Source organism: Trachinotus anak, unplaced genomic scaffold, assembly GCF_046630095.1.
Source record: "Trachinotus anak isolate AG129_WGS33_773 ecotype Australia unplaced genomic scaffold, CSIRO_AGI_Tana_v1 ptg000028l, whole genome shotgun sequence".
Lineage (NCBI taxonomy): Eukaryota > Metazoa > Chordata > Actinopteri > Carangiformes > Carangidae > Trachinotus > Trachinotus anak.
In genome coordinates this window covers 13,890,400-13,909,242 of record NW_027273879.1, presented here as the reverse complement: position 1 = coordinate 13,909,242, position 18,843 = coordinate 13,890,400, and the positions used below count along the sequence as shown (strand labels likewise).

The 18,843-nt window shown below is 41.3% G+C and overlaps 3 protein-coding genes across 10 annotated transcripts in view; 1 reads left to right on the top strand and 2 right to left on the bottom strand.

Moving 5' to 3' along the window:
• The first annotated feature begins 232 nt into the window (after positions 1 to 232).
• On the top strand, positions 233 to 3,661 carry LOC139611912 (nodal homolog 2-A-like). The gene is made up of 3 exons (XM_071466941.1): positions 233 to 1,679; positions 2,087 to 2,868; positions 3,013 to 3,661. Exons 1-3 carry the CDS (start codon positions 1,379 to 1,381, stop codon positions 3,163 to 3,165), a joined length of 1,236 nt encoding a protein of 411 aa, XP_071323042.1. The 5' UTR covers positions 233 to 1,378; the 3' UTR covers positions 3,166 to 3,661.
• A 35-nt stretch (positions 3,662 to 3,696) lies between these two features.
• On the bottom strand, positions 3,697 to 7,948 carry LOC139611914 (eukaryotic translation initiation factor 4E-binding protein 2-like). Its single transcript, XM_071466944.1, has 3 exons — positions 7,662 to 7,948; positions 4,936 to 5,115; positions 3,697 to 4,830 (listed from the first exon to the last, which is right to left on the bottom strand). The coding sequence occupies exons 1-3, from the start codon at positions 7,795 to 7,797 to the stop codon at positions 4,799 to 4,801; spliced, it is 348 nt and encodes a 115-aa protein (XP_071323045.1). The 5' UTR covers positions 7,798 to 7,948; the 3' UTR covers positions 3,697 to 4,798.
• An 819-nt stretch (positions 7,949 to 8,767) lies between these two features.
• The window catches only part of ank1b (ankyrin 1, erythrocytic b), a 73,827-nt gene continuing 63,751 nt past the window's right edge, over positions 8,768 to 18,843 (bottom strand). For 3 of the 8 annotated variants that reach the window (XM_071466933.1, XM_071466936.1, XM_071466934.1), the window contains 5 exons: positions 15,161 to 15,812; positions 14,761 to 15,031; positions 14,328 to 14,399; positions 13,668 to 13,762; positions 8,768 to 13,436 (listed from right to left, as the gene is read on the bottom strand). In XM_071466933.1, the coding sequence (XP_071323034.1) occupies positions 13,694 to 13,762; positions 14,328 to 14,399; positions 14,761 to 15,031; positions 15,161 to 15,812 (1,064 nt within the window). In that variant the 3' untranslated portion in view covers positions 8,768 to 13,436; positions 13,668 to 13,693. The remainder of the gene's footprint in view (positions 13,437 to 13,667; positions 13,763 to 14,327; positions 14,400 to 14,760; positions 15,032 to 15,160; positions 15,813 to 18,843) is intronic. The other 5 variants (XM_071466937.1, XM_071466938.1, XM_071466940.1 and 2 more) reach the window with 4 other exon arrangements.

Below are 18,843 nucleotides of genomic sequence, written 5' to 3'. Positions count from 1 at the left end.
GAAAATCCACCGCCCTGTCGCTTTTTGCTTTTATTAAACTGATCTGAAATATAGATTAGCAACATGACATAATAATATTATAGTTAGTTGCCATAAAATGATAATATAAACTTTAAAAGCTGGCCGATGTATCCCCATTAGTTCCTATCATCCCTGTTATAGTTTGAAACTAAAGTTTTATTTGATGATGCGACAACAAGAACTTTCAAAGACCAAGACCAGTTTAATTCTAATGGCACATTCACCTCAGCTCTTTACATCCTCTCACACATCTTGTTCATCAAACAGGATCAAAGCTTTGTAGTGTGCCATCAGACCTTTCTTCTCTTCTTTTGAGGTCAAGTGTGCAGTTTGTTTTATGAATGGCCAGCGATCATCTGGTGCCTGACGTCATGAATGTCCCTGTGATGCTGCTGTCACCGATCACTGCGGTTTTTAGACACACGTGGTGTAATGTTGTGCGAAATCCTTTCATTTAAGGTGTTCATTCATTCTAAATATTGACATTTTATATTTAAAGTTTCCCCAAAAAAAAAAAAAAAAAAAAAAATTAAAAAGTGAGATCATGTTTAAACATTCTTGATATTTCATCGAGTGAAAATGTTCAGATATTCTCCTGTTCAGTTCAGTTTTTAAATCAGGTTTTATTACTGGTACATTTGGGTAAAACTTCACATTTATTTTTCAAATACAAATCGATTGCTGTCTCTGTTGATGATTCATTTTTTTATTTGACTTATTTATGTTTAATTAACACTGAGAATATGCCTCATAGTCTCAACGTACCAGTACTAGGCTACTGGAACTTTCTGTGTAATTTTCAAAAGTAACACGATGAAATGACAAAAATACAGTAAAGGAAAGAAAACAAATAATTAAAATTCAGCATGAAAAAAAAGATGAAAAAGTTATATTGACCTTAACCTGCCCCCCCTTTATTATTTTTATTCGTTCTGTCCCAGCAGGGTCACGACCTCCGCCACAGAAAGTGGGTTCTGATTAACTCCCGTGTTACTTCCCCATTAATCACAGCGCAGTTGTGCACTTCGTAATCTCCTTAACTAATATTATTGTCATGCCTTCTTATCAAAGGGATCTGTAATATACACAACAACAACAATCAGAGCAGTGGACTTTTATAGTTTCACACCTCCGACACAACAAAGACCTGTTGGTTTCGATACACAACGACCTTGTCACATTAAAAGCCTTTGAGCGCTCCCGTGGATCACACACGCCCCCCAGCCATCCGCGGATTGACAGATCTCTTCAAAGGGACGTCAGGGCAGAGGTGTGTGGTTATAAAAACAGAGGCTCGGGAGCCTACCTGGAGCATTTGGGTTTACCTGTGGAGGAGACAACACCACACCCGGGAATTATGAAGGGACTCGCTGTGGATTTCTCTTTTGCGCTTCTGCTGCTGGTGGATCTGGCTCAGGGTCTCGTCGCGCAGCCCTCTCCTAGGATGCGCCCCGACGCACTGCTCCGTGGGGCGGGCTCCAGGCGCACCGTGCAGCGGCAACAGACCAGCAGGCTGCCCCTCTACATGATGCTGCTCTACCGGACTATGCTGACCGAAGACCGGGCCAGGACTCCGGCTGCCCCCGTAGGCCAGACCAGAACCGAGGACAGCCCCGGTCTGCACGACTCCGACTCTGTGATCAGCCTTGTCGCTAAAAGTGAGTAGCATCACCATTAGATGATTAAAATACTGGAGTTTGGTATTATAGCATGGCTGTGCTCTACAGTGTTTCCTTATGATGGCATGCAGTTCCACAGGAGATCCATAGTAAATGCCTTGATCAAAATGTTCTTGAGGTTTTCTTTGACACACGCCATCAATATGTGGGAGTGTGTTGGTTTATTTCACTCACCATAATTTAATCATTTGTCTAATCAAACTCTGCTTGATGAATGTATTTTAGCACTTATGCCCCCAGCTAGGAATAAAAGCTGTGATGTTTATAGGAGCTGCAATATTATGGAATTGGAGTTGCCAGTAAATATTGCTAGTAGGTGTTTTAGCCTTCCCTTATTCAAATCATAATTCATGCTGACCAGTTTTCTTTACTCTCATGTCTTCCAGGCTGCCATCAGATTGGCAAGAGGTGGTCCGTCACCTTTGACATGTCCTCCATGTCTGCAAGTGACAACGTCCAGCTGGCTGAGCTTCGCATCCGCCTGCCTGCCTTCAGCGAGTCTTCCCGAGCCTCAGTGGACATCTACCACTCCCACAGGGACCAGTGCTCCGACATGCGCTGTCCAGAGAACAGGCTGTTCCTGGGCCGCCTGAGAGCTCGACCCAGTTCCATGGTCTCCCCCTCCTCCTGGAAGGTGTTCAACATGACGGAGATGCTGCACCGCTGGCTGCAGCTGGAACACTCCACACAGAGGGCGGAGGAGGATGATGAGGCTGAGGTGAGAGAGGAGGAGGAGGACGGGCAGGAGGGAGTGCAGCACCCTACGGCTGACAGGGTCATGATGGTGGTCTTCTCAAGGCAGAACCCTAACAGCCAGCGAATGCCAACGCTCATCCGCACGGCGGAGCACTCCAAGTACGTCAGCCTGGACAGGGAGCGAGCGGCGGCTGGCTCAAGCCCCAGGACCAGGGGCCACAGGGCCAAGAGGCATCACCAGACCCAGCACCAGAGCCAGAGGGTGGCCGGAGCTGTTCCTGCGGACAAAGCCACAGAGGAGGAGAGGAAGGGCCCTCTCTGCAGGAAGGTGGACATGTGGGTGGACTTTGAGAAGCTTGGCTGGAGCGAGTGGATTGTTTATCCAAAGCGGTACAACGCCTATCGCTGTGAAGGGAGCTGCCCTACACCAGTAGATGAGACCTTTACCCCAACCAACCATGCATACATGCAGGTAAGACTGAATTTTTTTACCTTCTAATGTATTTGCAGCAATAGTATATATTTAATAATAATAATAATAATAATAATAATACACTAATACTCTATTTGGACAGATTTGTTCTAATCATTCATTTTCTTCTCTTTCTCCATCCAGAGCCTGCTGAAGCTTCACCACCCGGACAAGGTGCCATGTCTGTCCTGTGTGCCGACGCGCCTGGCACCGCTTTCCATGTTGTACTACGAGAATGGAAAGATGGTCATGAGGCACCATGAGTACATGGTGGTGGAGGAGTGCGGCTGCCACTGAGCAAAAGACTTGCAAACCTTTTAAAAAGGCTGGAAGTCAGAGAAACAGTGGGCTGTAGCCGCTGAGGCCCAGAAGAGTCTACAGCCACAGAACTGAGCTGCTCAGAGGCACAAAGTGGATGAATGTCCACAGGCACTTTACAGAGACGTCCACACTGACGGTGGGACGGAGGCCGCTGCTGTGATGCAGGACGTGAAATAAGGGAACTACTGCACATCCTGGACACTGCTCTCTAAATTATGGTTGTAAAAAATGAGGCGTTGTAGTCTTTGTAGAAGATGAAGTGACCTCCGCTTGTGCCTTGGATTGCAAGTGGATCAGCTATAATTCAAGGTTACAAGGACCGATTATGGTAATGGGCTAATCCAGTCAAGATCAACGCAAAGGCACAATAGGGTCACTGACTGAAGCACTATAGAAGTTTCACAAACTCAGCTTTACAGTGTTTTATGTAAAAGCTGTTTTTTTTTTTTTTTTAAATGCTTGATTGACTGAAATTTTTAATGCCATAGAAATGACAGATGCAGATGGTGTAAGCGCTTTAACTTTATTAAGATGTTTGGGTCACATTGATCCATTTGTGTGTGTACTATGTACAGTAATACAATAAATTATTTCTTATCTTGAACAAAGCGTCCAATGGTTTTTTTTATGACAGAGTTTACACCAGAGTTCAAATGAAGCTGCTAAACCTGCTAAAACAAACACCTGACGACTGTTTCCAGACAGACTGTGTCCTGTCCTTAAAGTGTTTTCAAACAATATCTTTCAATTTTACAAGAGAAAAGACTTCATTGATGAAGATGAAGTGGCTGGTTTGGCTAATGTATATCTGGTTAACCCACGTCCATTAAAGTCTACATGTCAGTAACAAATAATGGCACATATAACTCAGCAGAGTGCATCCATCCACCAAGTTGAAACATTCTCATGTGTGTCACATCCTGATTATTATCTGGATCTGCACCAAATTGTACAAAGTCATACATGTCAACACCAAAAAACATGTCTGACTTTTCACATTCGACATAATTTCCTGAGAAAATGACCAAAATATCGAAAAACGCTCTCGTGATAAAAAGAAATTCCCTTTCACCGGATTAGGACCATAATTTAATGAGTCCTTCTCTGGCCCAGGACCAATCGCTCCATCAAGTTTGGTGCAAATCGATTCAATTCTTAATACGTAATCGTGCCGACAAACAAGCAAGCAAACCAACAGTCAGACACAGGTGAAAACATATCCTCCTTCGCGGAGGTAATTAACTGTTACTTTACAAAGTAAAGCTCATAATGTCAGTTTTTTTTTTATTTGTATAATATTGAACATCTTAAAGACATGTTTTTAAACTCAATAAATGAGTTGAATCACATAAAATATTAATGGCTTAATTTTAACAAAACGTCGACTTACATCACACAAAGCCATCAGTGAAGAAACACTTTTTTTCACCAGTTAAGTGTAAGAGTATAAGATTTGAACATGTTTTACAAAAATCGCTGCCTTGTTTTCAGGACCAATCTGAGAGAAGATTGCTCAGCTCACTAAGACTAGGCTCCTCATTGCGACTGATTCATCCCCGTAAACAAAAACAATCAACATTCTTTTTTTTATCCCTGTAGGCGACTCTCTTCAGATGTCCATTTCAAACTGGGCATCTTCTCCTAGAAAACAAAAGACAGTGAAGTTGAGCAGAGGGAGATGCACAATAGCAGTAAACACAGGAACTGCTGCAGCTCGTCTTTTTCCTACATTACAGACACATTCACCTGTGCCCTCCTCTGCGTGGAGGTCAGTGTTATTGTTGGGTGTCTGGTTCGTGACGGTTGAGTCACTGGGTTTGAGCGGCCTGGTGACCCCTGGGATGTCGGGTAGGTTGGGAGGCGTACGAGCCAGAGGAGACGTCCGACACTGCAGGAGGAACTTCCTGTCGTAGATGATTCTGGTACCTGCAGGTGGCGTCAGCAGAGGGGACCAAAGTTAGCTCTTCGCTCATTCAGTATCTTTCCTGGCTGAACAAACAGTCTTGTGACATTTTCAAGGGATCAGTATGAGAACAGCTGTATTCATATTGTTTTTTCGCTTTCAGTTTGATTTCCCACAACAGATAATTCTGATAAGCACTTGTGTCAATTTGACTTGGTGGGGGGGAAAAAAAAAAACAAAAAAACAAAAACATCTAAATTACAATAACACAATCTTCTAACATTGACATAAAACAGTTGTAATTAGCTGAAAAGGATAAAATAAAATAAAATAAAGATTCTATTCATTAGCTAACAACTTATACAACTTTAACATGTGTAACTAATTAAAAGGGATTAATTAACAATATAAAATGAAACGAAAATAAAATATTCTGTATGAAACTCCTCCGCAGGATTCAGGGGACCCACTCCCACACCCAGTGAGTAGGCCACAGTAACTCCCTGCCATGCTGGTTGTCTTCGCTGCACTGTATACATGCCCATACATGCCCATGACCAATAGCCTTTTTTTTTTTTTTTTTTTTTTCCAGTCGTCCATATCAGTGACGTCAACACACCTTCAGTGACCCAGTTCTGTTTTATCTGTGTGAATGTGTCCCACCTGGTAATGTTACAGGACACAGTATCAGCCGCGACAGACATGTGCACTCTGCGTCAACTTTCTCACAACCGCAAAAGGGAAAACATTTTACTTTTATCACCACACTGGAGATTTCCCAAGACCCCAGGCGTCGAGGTGTTTGAGTGAAACACTGAATAAGTGGGGCAAACGTCTGAATGTGCTGACGAGGGTGAAACTGGCACTCGTGACATTATTTGTGCGTCCCGTCTGCGCTGCCTCCACGGTGAGGAAATAAAACTAGCCCCTTTTTTTGTTTTTTTGGCTCCGACTTTTTAATTTCCTGGATTATTACCATTGTTAATTTATATCAACAACAGTGTCCGTTTATAGTTTATGTCATTTGTGTTATGTAGAAAGCCAAAACAGTGGCTGGTTGTGAAGATTTAGCCATTTTTAGCAAATACCATGTATCCATGTAAAAATAAGTTGCATTTATAATATATAAAGGCTATTATCAGCTCCGTTCATTCACTTAAACCTAACCACTGTGGCCCAGTGTAGCCCACATTCAGTAAACATGTTGCTGCAACTCAACAACAGCATGCTGTAATAACAAGACTATTAATAGGATATGAGTGAGCACAGTCCTATATTTGACCTTACAGTCCTTGATTGTGTAAGGAACATACAGCCACAGGACCCTGACTCTGAAGTCAGGAGTCTGCTGCTCACGACTGACTGGCACAAAGTCAGTGAGTGTTTATTGACAGGAAACTCTGTGTCTGACTCAACACATCCATCACCTGCAGCAGCCTTCAGAGGAGGAAGCAGGCTGGCAAACAGGGCTGGGCCAAAAATGTTATCGAGACAAACATGTTCATTTTCATGTTTTCTACATTGATAATTATCAGGATTAATGTCAAACTATTATTTCTTTCAAGCTTAAAGGCTAATTTCAGCTCTTAAGTGAAAGTTGACGAAATCAGATGGATTTACTGCGATTTAAGGCATGTCTCTATTCTTGTGACGTGATTGACAGTTATTGATTTATTTTCTGTGCATATTATAAGTGTCTGTGCGCTGACTTCTCCATCAGCATAATTTAAGAAATGCATGTGCATAAAGTCACTGAGGAGAGGATAAAATGAATGCGTATTTTTTAAATGGTGAGTTCTGGGCTCCAGTCTTTCCACTGGTCCATTAATCAGAGACAGGGAGACAGTGACATGCTTCAGACTGTCTGTCCGTCCAAAGCAAACACAACAGTCACCACAGGACTCAAGGGAAAAGTCAGTGCAAAGTGCATGAAGGAAAATAATGATGGACAGTGAAAGGTCTGTGAAACCTACAGACCGCAGGATACGGGAGCAAAGAACTGCTCTTCGCCATCACAAAGCACCGACGCCATCAAACATTAACAGAGAAACATGACAAAACGGGACAAGACCTACAGTCTGGCTCTCAAAAGTGTTTCCTTCACAATGAGCTGTTTTCAAGACTGCTACAAAAAATAAAAAGATGTTTGTAAATGCAACAGGAACCACTCACTTCCTATTAGTTTTTTTTTTTTTTTTTCCAGTGTGACAAAACCAAAAACCAAGTTGGTATCTTTTAATTTACAAACCCTCCAGTATCATGTGCTGAGGCACCCCAGAGACACCAAAGCAAACACACCTGTGGGGTGGACCAGCATCTGGGCTGGAATATCAGTGACATGTTTCTGGGTCATGATAACCTCTCCCCACCACACTGCCCGTCTCCACATGAACATGGTATTCTTGAAATGTCTCCCGCAGGTCTGACATTTTTTCATTTCCCCTTTATGTGTTCCTTTCAATTTCTTTTCCAAATCTTTGTGTCTTCTAATTCCTTATAACATTTACATTTTGTTAAATATATATTTTTTTTAACTCCTTCCCTGTGACATGCCCCAGCACATCATTACCTCCTGGCGTGGTGCTGAACAGAGTCCCCCCGGGGGTCGTGGAGTAGTCCTGGGGCATGTGAGCCGCATCGTGGACAGCGACCCGTCTGACGGCTGGGATTTCCCGGCTCCTGGTGGTCCGACCTCCCGCTGACATCTCGCTCACGACACGGGGTCGAGTGACGGAGGAAAGCTGCTTGTTGGGTCGCTGGCAGAGTTGAGGACGATACGAGTCCACGGCCGAAGCACAGGGAAGTCACCGTGTGGCTCCACGTGGTGTGGAAATCCAAAACAAGTCCGGGACTTCCTTCAAAACAACACGTGGAGCGGAGGGCCGTGATTGGCTGAAACCAGGGGGCGTCACAGACCGGTGGAAGTTGTAGTTTTTTTCTTCATCTACAGACGATACAAACTGAAGAATAAGAATAAATCTACGGGACTAATTACATGAGATCATTTTCAAATGTTCAGATTTACTTTTGCGAGGGTGATAAATAAAACTTTCTTTTTTGGAACACATATTTTCATATAACTTCCTAGAAAAGCACTGCTATGCAACTGCAAATTACTTTAAGTTTCCTGGAAAAGAGTATGTAATGTTCACTAATTTCAAGGAAATTAAAATGGTCACTTCCCACACTTCCATTTATACTTCTACCCCAGATTAATTAAAGAATAAAGTTTTAAAGAAATTTCGCAAACCAACAGCTGCTTATAAACACAACTAGAGCAGAAACAACTGATCAGCAGAAAACAATAATTTTCTTTCATAATTTCTTATTTCTTCACTATTTTTTGACATTTTATAGACAAAATGGCTCATCAATCCAGAAATTGGCAAATATATACTTGCAGCGCTACTTAAGCTGATTATTTGTTAATATTAAAAAAAAAAAAAATTAACATTTACTTGGGTTTAACAATTCTTTTTGAACAATTCTTTCCATGAAATGTCCTATGAAATTATTAGACACATAAAATACTGCATTACTGAAAAGAGATATCAGATGAGGTACATATTCAGATTTATACCTTAATTCACAATAGTCCATGTAGGAATATAAAAAAAAAAACAAAACAAAAAGGGCAGAACTAATTTGACTTTTTACGGAAACAAGACACAACACTTATGTCACATCTTTGTTTATTATTTTTGTAAATGGTTTGAGCTGGTGTACAGGGTAAGATGATCTATACATATCTTCATGTCAGAATGATTCTGATTGAAAGGCTTGTATACATATTCACGTTTGTTTATCCTCTCTCCAGGACAATACAAAAGAAAACAAGTGGTCATAGCTACAAAGCCTCTACATTCCCCATGATGTGGGTGTTGGCCTAGTCTAGATAATGCTTAAAGAACATCCATAACAACTCTATGAGGGTGCATAGCATTCTAATTAAATATATTTTGTCATATATTTATACATGTATTTTCATAAAAACATCTTTTTTTGTGCATGTGCGCAGTTGCATTCCTTAGGATAGAGTAATATGATATTGCGTTTACATTGTCATGTATCCATTCTAAAGGAGTATAGGTGAGCTCTATTCTTCGCGACAGTTAAAATTTTACAATACTTTTTTTTTTTTTTTCAATACATCGTCATAGGTTACACGTCCTCTCAAGTCACATGCCTGGTAAAGACTCTCTCTCTTCTACTCCCTGATCCAATGACAGAACCAAGTACCATCACACCCACACACACACACACACACACACACACCCACACATACATACTATCCATAAAACAGAACATGGTGGAGTTAAATTTATCATAGTGCAGAGGATCACTGACTAGTTCAATTCACAATGTGAATCCAAATTATATTTTTAGAAATCCACATCAGAGTGGAAACAGATTTACATAAAACTACATTATACATAATTTCTCTTAGTGGACAAATGTAAATAACTTATGAATTTAAAACTGATCAACATCTGGTCTTTCAAACTAAACTAAAGTTTAATGTCTCAGTGTTATCCTTAAGATTTTGGTCTTGATGAATTTACCAGGGCTGTAACCAGGATTTTAGAGATATTCAGGTCGTGAGTCTAAACTCCCCGAACAGTACTCACAAACCAAGCTACATGCTACCATTTGTGTAATAGCTGTATTATGTTTTCTGTAAAATAATTTGTAACTCCTACATCATGGGCTAAATGAATTTAAAAGGTTTTTCCAGACATTTTTTAATGGTAGTTACCACCTTGGTGGCTACTTTGTCAGAAATGACAAAGACGAGGAACTTGTTTATCGGGTTAAAACAGATTCAAACCAACTGTATGTTGATAAGATTCGTGAATCGTGAAGCCTGAAGAAACAGCGTCATCTGCTTCAGTTATCCTGACTGAGTTTTGTCTCGTACATTACATGAGACTTGTCCATGCACTGGTTTTTGTTTCCTGCATCATGTCTCCAGTGAATCCTTCAAAATCAATCAAATCAAATCAAAACCCCTGTGAGTAAGGCTACTAACAGTGAAAACTGTTATTACTGTATATATACTACACTGAAGCAAAATCGCTGGAAAAAATCCCATTAGGTTTTTGGTTTTAATCAAAAATGACCTTAACAAAGGTTAAGCAGTTTATTTTCTTTAAAATAAACAGCCTCTTTCTTGTGCTGATACAGTACAGGACGTAAAATAAGGACTAACTAATCGGAAGAGGGAGAGTGCGTCACTTTAGTGATTGAGGGAGTCACCGCTCTCCATCATCTGAAAACTATAAACTGAATCAATCATGCCAGTTGAGAGATTAGACATGCTGTAAATATAAGGACAGGGTGTCTTGTTTGTCCCCTGGTGGGTGCATCCAAGGCTCAGAATTAGAGGATTGACTTTTTGAGAACAGCTGATTTGATAGGATTACAGAGCAGTAAAAAAAAAACCCCAAAAAAACACTGCAAGTGCTGTGTTTTGTCTAACAGCCCACAGAAAACAACAAACAATGAAGGGCAATTAGTTCTACATTAATTACAGCAAGTCGTCTTGTTTAACCTTTTGTGCTTCTTTGTAGAGGGAGTAACCACTAATAAAAAACTCTTTTTTGGTGGTAAGAACTAATCGGGATAAACACAACCAACAGAGGTGTCTGTTGTTCCTTTGCTGCCCCAGGAGCTGAGTGGTAGAGAGGGGGCTTCTCCACATAAACTCAGTATTCATGTACGTTTTGGTCTTATTTGAATCAACAAACTCCCAACCACACACACACACACACACACACACACACACACACACAAACCATCCCTCTTCATATGTCTACCAAAATCCTGCATGCATCCCCATCCCGCCCCAAACGGCCCCGACACCAAAGTCTTATTCTTAAGCGCTCACTTTGCGTCCCGCACTCGTCTTTGAGAGGACTCAACTTAAAAACAGAAACATTTTGATTCTGACTGAGCAGAACTGAAAACCTGAGTGGAGTAACAGTGGAAAACACGTGATATGTAATAAACATGTGCTATATCAGATGAGGCTCTCATGTGCACGGACTGGGCGTGGAAAACAAGTGCATTTATGTAATGTGTAATTAATGTGTTCATTCATTCAGTGTCTCACTCGCACATTCAGGCTACAGTAGCATTTACAGTACTTATGGGATACATAGTGTTTTGACTTCCAGGAAATGTGTGCTACTATGATATGACCCCTTCATAGTGCTGCCATCAGGTTTCTGCATAAAGTGTTTCAGCGATGAAGAGAACAGGAGGTGGTTTACAGTGATGCCAATGTAGTTTTGAAATGTGTGAAACACTAATAACTACAACTTAAATTACTCAGAAAAAGAAAATAGAGTTTGGTGATTTCCACCTTACGGCAGCAGCAGACTCCTTAATAGGTATCAGTGTATTAAGTTAACATATCCTGGTTTATATTTTGCTACGTTAAGTGCTGAAAAACAAACAATCCCTCTCAGGCCTCCACATTCCCACACTGCTACAGCTGAGTCATCTGATCTTGCATCAGCGCGTCCTTTCTGACTCATTCACTTCAAGGTCGATGGAACCAGTCAGGTACAGCACAGCTGTCCAATGCCAAACTCGAATGCTGTTCGTCCAGATGGAGTTTTTGTCTTCACTGAGGAGTTCAGTCATTTAAACCTTTCAGTATCAAATGCTTTATGTAGATATACACAACTCTGGCTTCCATCGTCTGTGTTCCTGTTGTTCGGTATTATTGCTGTGGCATACTCCAAAATCTATCTGACACTCCGACCAGGCAATAATTATTTAATTATGTAAATAGTTTCTTATTATGTACGTGTATATGCCTGTGTGTGTGTGTGGCTGTGCTTTTGTCTGTATATGAATGTTTTTTTGTCTTCACAGTTCACGAGTCTGGGGTCAGTGTTAATAAGACAATCACAGTGCTACCTGTCTGACCTTGTTGCACAGTTCCTTTCACAATCACACGTTGTAGCACAATGCTATTTTACACTTCCTCCGAATCACTCTAACCTCACATGGATCAGATCCTCCGTGTTTCCGTCACTTCATTCACTTAGTTTCAAATGAATGAACCAAAATTCGAGAGTGAGGCGCTACAGCCATTGCAAACAGATAAGAGGGAGCACACAAAGTTTTGAACATCAGATGGAGGAGCTATAGATACTGATGAAGAGGCCTGTGATTTTACTGCATATTGTCTGAGGCTACTGATAAAGATTGTGGATCAAGATGACGTACGCTACTGGGAGAAATGTCGGAAGAAGGTAGAAAAGGTCACAAGGGAGATAAAAGTCGATCTTTGTGTTGCAGAGCTGCTGCACAATGCAATCAAGCAACCAACCCTTTTCCAAAGAAAACATTCCTGTTGTCTGAAAAACACATTCCCCCTGACAACACGAGGGGAGAAAGAGATTCAGTTCAGTATCACTTCCGAAGTCAAACGATGCTTAAATCTGAGGTGGACAGGTTCCAAAGAAACAAATAACAAGAAGCAAGCTTCATCCACAAAGGAAAAGACGTCAGCACACGCAGACAGGAACGCTCACGAGCAGGGGAGCACAGCGGCTTTCTCATTCCAGCACTGAGCACGCCGTGACATCACAGGGGCAATAAGCCAATCATGGGGCAGGGCTCAGCACCAAGCCAGAAGCAAGAAACACATGCGGTAGAGAAGAATACGCGCACACATACACACACCGACACATGTCCACGTAGCATAGAGTGCATATATCACATTGAGAATAACAGGGGAAAGGGTCCAGTGAAAGAAGCATTGGTAGGCTCAGCAGAGGCGTAGCTGTATACAGAACCATCCAGTGAGGGACTTTTTTTGGCTGTAGTGTTATTGTTCTGAACTTGCTGACACAAACCACTCCAGTTGGGGGGAATAAGGTCCTTAAAATGGCCCCGTGACCCACACGTGGGCCAGCCCCGTACCTTGTACCCCTTCAGTTTGTAGATAATGACAGTTCAAAAGGTCAAAGGGCATGCACCAGCAGTCATCATGCGATTACAGTTCACAGGAAGCACTTTTTGTTGTTTTTTTTTTTTCTTGGTTATTTTACTGACATTTATGTTTTTTTGTAGAAAAAAGAATCATCATGCCTTAGTCTAGTTGATATTTTTCTTTACAAATGTTATAAAACTACAAGTTGAACTCCTCTTTTTTTTCTCCTCTTCTTTTCTTTTGTGATTCTCCAAGGTCACATGTTGAGGATGATTCTGTGTTTGTCATTTTGTAGTTTGCACGTCTTAGTCTTAGTCTTCCTCCGCTCCTTCATCATTTTCTTCTGCGGTCTGGTTGTGTTTTTGTGGAGGATGTTTTGGCAGTGGCTTTCCGGTCCTAGAAAACAAAGGGACGCCATCAGCACAAAAAACACAGGCTAAATCATTTTGGCAATCCAAAAAATATCATCAAAGCAAACTGAATGCCAAATCTAGGGCTCTAATTTTGAACATAAATCAACAGAACAGCATGTGAGAGACTGTGAGGCTCTAACGGAGTCCAATATGTTGCTATAGCGGCATCTATCCAAGCACTGGGATGCACAAGTGCTTGTTGTGTGTCCCGTACCTGGAGGACTGGGTAGTATGTGTATTTCAGTGTTTAACTCTCCGCAGACTGGTGCGCTGCACTGACTGAGCGCCCTTTCTCACATCCACCCCCACCTGGAGCAAGGAGGGAGGGAGGAGGGAAGGAAACAACACTTGGACCAGTTAACTGCTGAAGCCTCTACATGTAACGAGAGCGGGAAACTAACTTATCTGTCCACCGACCAGCCACAGTGGCTCACTGCAGTCCCAGAATCCCCAGCTGTCACTGTTTTACATTCATCAGCGTCATCAATTCTCTGCCCAAAGCACAATGTTAAATATATCTAATCTGTTTACAAATGTGCAGTTTGTATGTGAGTTTTGCCCATGATGACAGTCAAAATAAAAGATTATTTCATACAATTAGATGTTGCAGTTTTAAAATAATGGATGATTTTTTTAAATGTAACTCTGGGTTAATAGTCAGACTGATCTCTGAATCATGGCTGATTTGTTGTCATACCTGCTGATGGGAAGAAAATACTTTCAAACAACATTTGGCTGGTGGCTGTTGTTAATTTCCCACCCTTTGCACCAGGCTATGTGACTGATTCACAGTAAAACGCTGTCTGCTGCTGAGTTTACAGTGTCTGTGTGTGAATATGACTCAGTGTAAATGATGAAAACACAAATGACTTACCCTTCTAGCGAGCATGTTTCCGTGTTCATCCACAAACTGTGCCTCAGCAGCATAGTCGTCTTTCTCCTCTCTCTGTAAAAAAAAAAACAAAAGTTAAAATATCAATATAAATTCATAATATTCATGTTGGTACAGTGATAAATTGTTTGCAATCAGAATGCCAAACAAAACCAAAAATTATCTGTCATGACTTATATTTCCCATGTGTTGCACCGTACAACACATCATTCTGGTCCGGTTCTGTGACTTCATCAAAATGATCCATTTTGATGACTTTGGTTAAGTGACACTAAAACTGTTGATGGTTGTGAGCAAAAAATCAAATTGAATGACTTGTCTTCCCATCTGACAATTCAAAAAAGATAAAGGGATGGACAAAAATGTTCCCTCTCCAGGCGCAGGAAGCGGCGGGTGGTCGGCGTAGCAACCTGACCTGGACCCGCCTCTGCTCCTGTTCCCAGGCATGTTGGCCCGCCTCCTGGTGAGAGAAGCCCAGCCCCTTGTCAAAGGGCTGCGTGCCCTGCAGGAGGCGCCCACGCAGCACCTGAGAGTAACCCGTGTCACACACCGGAGTCAGCAGAGCCTCCTGGGCCACACGCAAGCCTGGAACGCTGCCGTCCCGCCCTGATGACACTGAGCCAACCCAGCCCTGCAGGGAGTCCTTGTCTGGTAGATAGGGCTGAAATGCTCCACCTCCCACCATCCTGAAAGGCATGACACAAATAAAGCGGAAAGGAAAGAGCGGGAGAAAGAACAACAACATAGTGATAAATCAGATATGTTGATACGGACACAAAATAAAGGCAGTGTGACCACAGTTGAAGCCGACGTACCGGTTGTCTCCATTGTGCTCTATAGCACGACTCAGTCCTGACATCTCACACCGCTGGGCATACACCTGCTGGCCTGCAACAACAGAAATCCCTTCCACTGAACCCAGCCCTGCACCTCCTCCTTTTGCTCCTCCTCCTGCCGCAAGGGCCTCCCCTCTCCTCCCATCTGACCTCTGACCTCCCAGCTGGCCGTTTAGGTTGACCTTGGGAACAGCGCCACTGGCCCTCACCCTGTCCCTTTCTGCCAGTGCACTTGCTGGCTCCTGTGGCGCCTCCTCCTCCTCAACCTCCCCCTCCTCCTCCTCCTCCTCCTCCTCCTCCTCCAGCTCCATGATGGAGCCGCTGGCCCCGCTGGCTCCGCTGCTCGGGCGACCCAAGCTGCAAGGGAGGGAGAGCGTGGCGCCCTCAGAGTCATCAGCCCGACTGCTGCCCTCTAGTGATGAATCCTCCACTGTGACCAGCGAGGGGCTGACCCCTGCTGGCCACACCTGAACGTCCGACATCTCCATTAATGTGTCTTCCTCTGTGGTAGCAATGGGAGCACACTCGAGGCTGGACACTTCTTGCCAGTAGGGCTCCACACCGAGTGGAGAGGGCAAGCTGTACTGCATGGAGGCCGGGGACAGAAGCTCCTCCTGCACCAGCCCATAACCTGGAGGGAAGACAGGGGCGAGACAAGAGAAAGACTAACACCACACAGGCACAGCCAGGGAGAGGACGGGGAGGTGGTGGGTCAACTGTTTCTCCGATTTATAAGGGAAACAGTGGGGCTCAGCCCTGTCCCAATATACCAGGAAACAAAGAATAGGAGTTGGTCTTTATTAAGCACCTAAAAGTTTGGACCACTAATTTAGGATTAAGACATCCTCAACTCGTTTCATTCAGCGTGATAAGCGACACACTGACTCCAAGAACCTGAGAAAATCCTAGTCAATATGTTTTATACTACTTTCACATTAAGAGGCAGAACACAATAACATTATTGTAAGCAGCAAAATCAGCTTCCTTTATCTTTCTATAGTTAATTTTTGTCTAATTGATGTAAAAAATATTTGGACCGATTTCATTCTGTCTTTGGGTTTGATGCAAAGAAGGCACTTCAGGTTACTGTCATTGGGACACAGCAGTAAGAGTGAGGTGAGGGATAAAGGGGCTTGGTGTGTCATTCAGTGTGTGCGTGAGGTGAATGGTGCAGGACTGTATTTTGCCTCCATGTAAGAGAGTGAATATGCAGAACATACATTTTGTTCCTTGGTAAGAGATAAAAAACAAAAATGAGTCTGAAGTTATATTTTGATCGTGGGGTTGGCACGATAAAGATTTAACATAGAAAATGGTATCACAGGTTTTGCTATGTTCTCCTCTGATGTTTCAGTAAAATTTGAGAGAAATATTCTTATTAGTTTTGCAGATTTTCAGTTTCCTGATCACAAGTGAAAACAATGAAAATGTCCACTAAAGCACAAAGTAAAATCAATATACGACCAATCCCTAAATGACAGATTTGTTTCAATTCTACTTCACTTTTTCACAATTCATAATGCTACTGCAGTATTTAAAGGGTGCACTGTTGTAACTAATCAGTCTGGGGTGCTGGGTGCTCTACTGGAAATTTGGATGGCTTGGCAAATTTTATTCTGCAGTATTCCAGCACCTGTGATTCAAAAAGCTTTTTGGAAACGTCTCTATTATCGTTCCAACCCTTGTTACAGGCCCCCGGCTGGGAGTTAGCAGCATCTTGCAGCTTCTGCAGAGGAAAATGCAAGTTACTGTCGCTCTCGCGTTCTCCTGTAGCGGCACATCAGAGTCATGCTTTTATATGTCTGCATCCCAAGCATCCAAATTAAGATCACTGTGCACACACAGTCATACACATACAAATGCAAACACATTAGACAAACTATTATATTTAAATAGTTCTTTGTACTTGATTTAATGGAAGTTTGTCTCCGTTTTTGTAGCGGTATGAATTATTTATTCATTTATATTAATTTTATTCATTTATATTATTCTATTATCAGTCTCTTAAGACAAAGGAGGACTTGACTATTGATGAATAAAATTTTACTTAATAAAGTTCAATGATGTGTGTTATAAAAATTATTCAACACACACTTTGTTTATCATTAAATGCAGAATATTACACAACACTGTGGGGTACTTATAATATTTGTTCAACTATGGTCCAGTTATTATGAAATTGAGAAAACACTGGCAAAATACACAAGGACACACACAAACATACTGTCAAATAGACAAACATAAATTTTTATTAAGTAATCAGTTTAGATTCCTCATATTAATTTCAGGGCAAATTAAATATGTGGTGCATTAATTATGTTGTTCACATTCATATCAAAAGCTATATTTATATTTGAATTTATCGTACATACAGTTTAATGAGTTAACAAGTTTATATTTACTTCTGATGTAATTTAGGTTCAGTATTTTGATTTTGATTGTCTGTATCTCAATACATTTTTATGTAATTTTGTTTCATAGTTGGCATTTTTCCTGTGCTCACTTTAATATACTCACCCATTAAAAATTTTTAAAGTAATTTGATTTAGTGGCATTTAAAACACGGTTAAATGTCTATTTAAAATAAATATTGAAAGATATTCAGCATTTAAACTATTATACTTTCAACATGTTATCTGAATAAATCTAATCATCTACATGTTTGATGACATTTGAAGACAATAATACTCACGTCTTGGTACATGTGACAGATTTGGATTGGAGATTGTCTGATTAATCGATATTGTAATTTGATAAATTATTGTATCAATGAGTTCAGATGAATGAATTTCAGAGAAATTGGACAGTAAAGGAATACTTCACCCAAAATTTAAGTTAGGATGTGTTCACATTTTTGACATTTGCAGCACTGCAAAAATGTTTCAGTTAAGCACAAAATATCAAGAGGCTGTATAGTGGTGAGGCTGAGAAGGGGCTTTAAAGAACAACTCAAGCGATAAAGTGAGGTTTCAGTTTAACTTTTCTAAGCAGTTTTTACAACTTGATCTTGTCAAATATTGCTTATAATATTGCAAATGTACATTAGCAATAAAACACTTCATCAAATACAAAAAGATTTCCTGTCTTAGTCCTAACTGGATCACTCTGCCAGTCTCAGGCAGAGAAAAGAGAGGATTTGCTTGTAAGAATCAATGACTTCTAATGACTCACTTCGAGGCAACAATTATATTTCACAATCCCATTAATTTCAAAAACAACTTTTTTTTTCTTTTTACCTTGATTACGGATTTGAAGAATAGAAATTATGGCTTTTACAGAGTGACATCTATCAGTACATGTATTGAATGGAAAATGCTGTGATGTGAAAACAAAACACAGTAGAAAGTAAGAGGGGTCTCTAACAAGATACTGTCACCGATTAAACTTACACTTAAACTTAGCATCAAAATTCTCAGAGAGGATGATACACTGTACTTTTTCAGATTTTTAGCACACACACTTATGTGTTTTTTTTCCCACAAACAACCCACTGTATAAATATCTAACCAGTTATGATGGTCCAGCTATGGGCAGAAAAATGATTGTGTGAAACAATGCAGCAAAGTCTACCTTACCTGACCTGTGTTTAAGGGAACTTTCTAGTCTTAGATTTTAAATGCGTCAAGGTCAGAATAGTCAGTGAGGATAATTTAAATTTTACT

Bases quoted from the DNA above. Each gene is read 5' to 3' on its own strand.
- LOC139611912 (XM_071466941.1), top strand. From the start codon at position 1,379: ATGAAGGGACTCGCTGTGGATTTCTCTTTTGCGCTTCTGCTGCTGGTG. The intron at 1,680-2,086 runs GTGAGTAGCATC...CATGTCTTCCAG, and splicing joins GATCAGCCTTGTCGCTAAAA to GCTGCCATCAGATTGGCAAG. The intron at 2,869-3,012 runs GTAAGACTGAAT...TTCTCCATCCAG, and splicing joins CCAACCATGCATACATGCAG to AGCCTGCTGAAGCTTCACCA.
- LOC139611914 (XM_071466944.1), bottom strand. From the start codon at position 7,797: ATGTCAGCGGGAGGTCGGACCACCAGGAGCCGGGAAATCCCAGCCGTC. The intron at 5,116-7,661 runs GTAATGATGTGC...CGCCACCTGCAG, and splicing joins GTTCAGCACCACGCCAGGAG to GTACCAGAATCATCTACGAC. The intron at 4,831-4,935 runs GTGAATGTGTCT...TTTGTTTTCTAG, and splicing joins CCACGCAGAGGAGGGCACAG to GAGAAGATGCCCAGTTTGAA.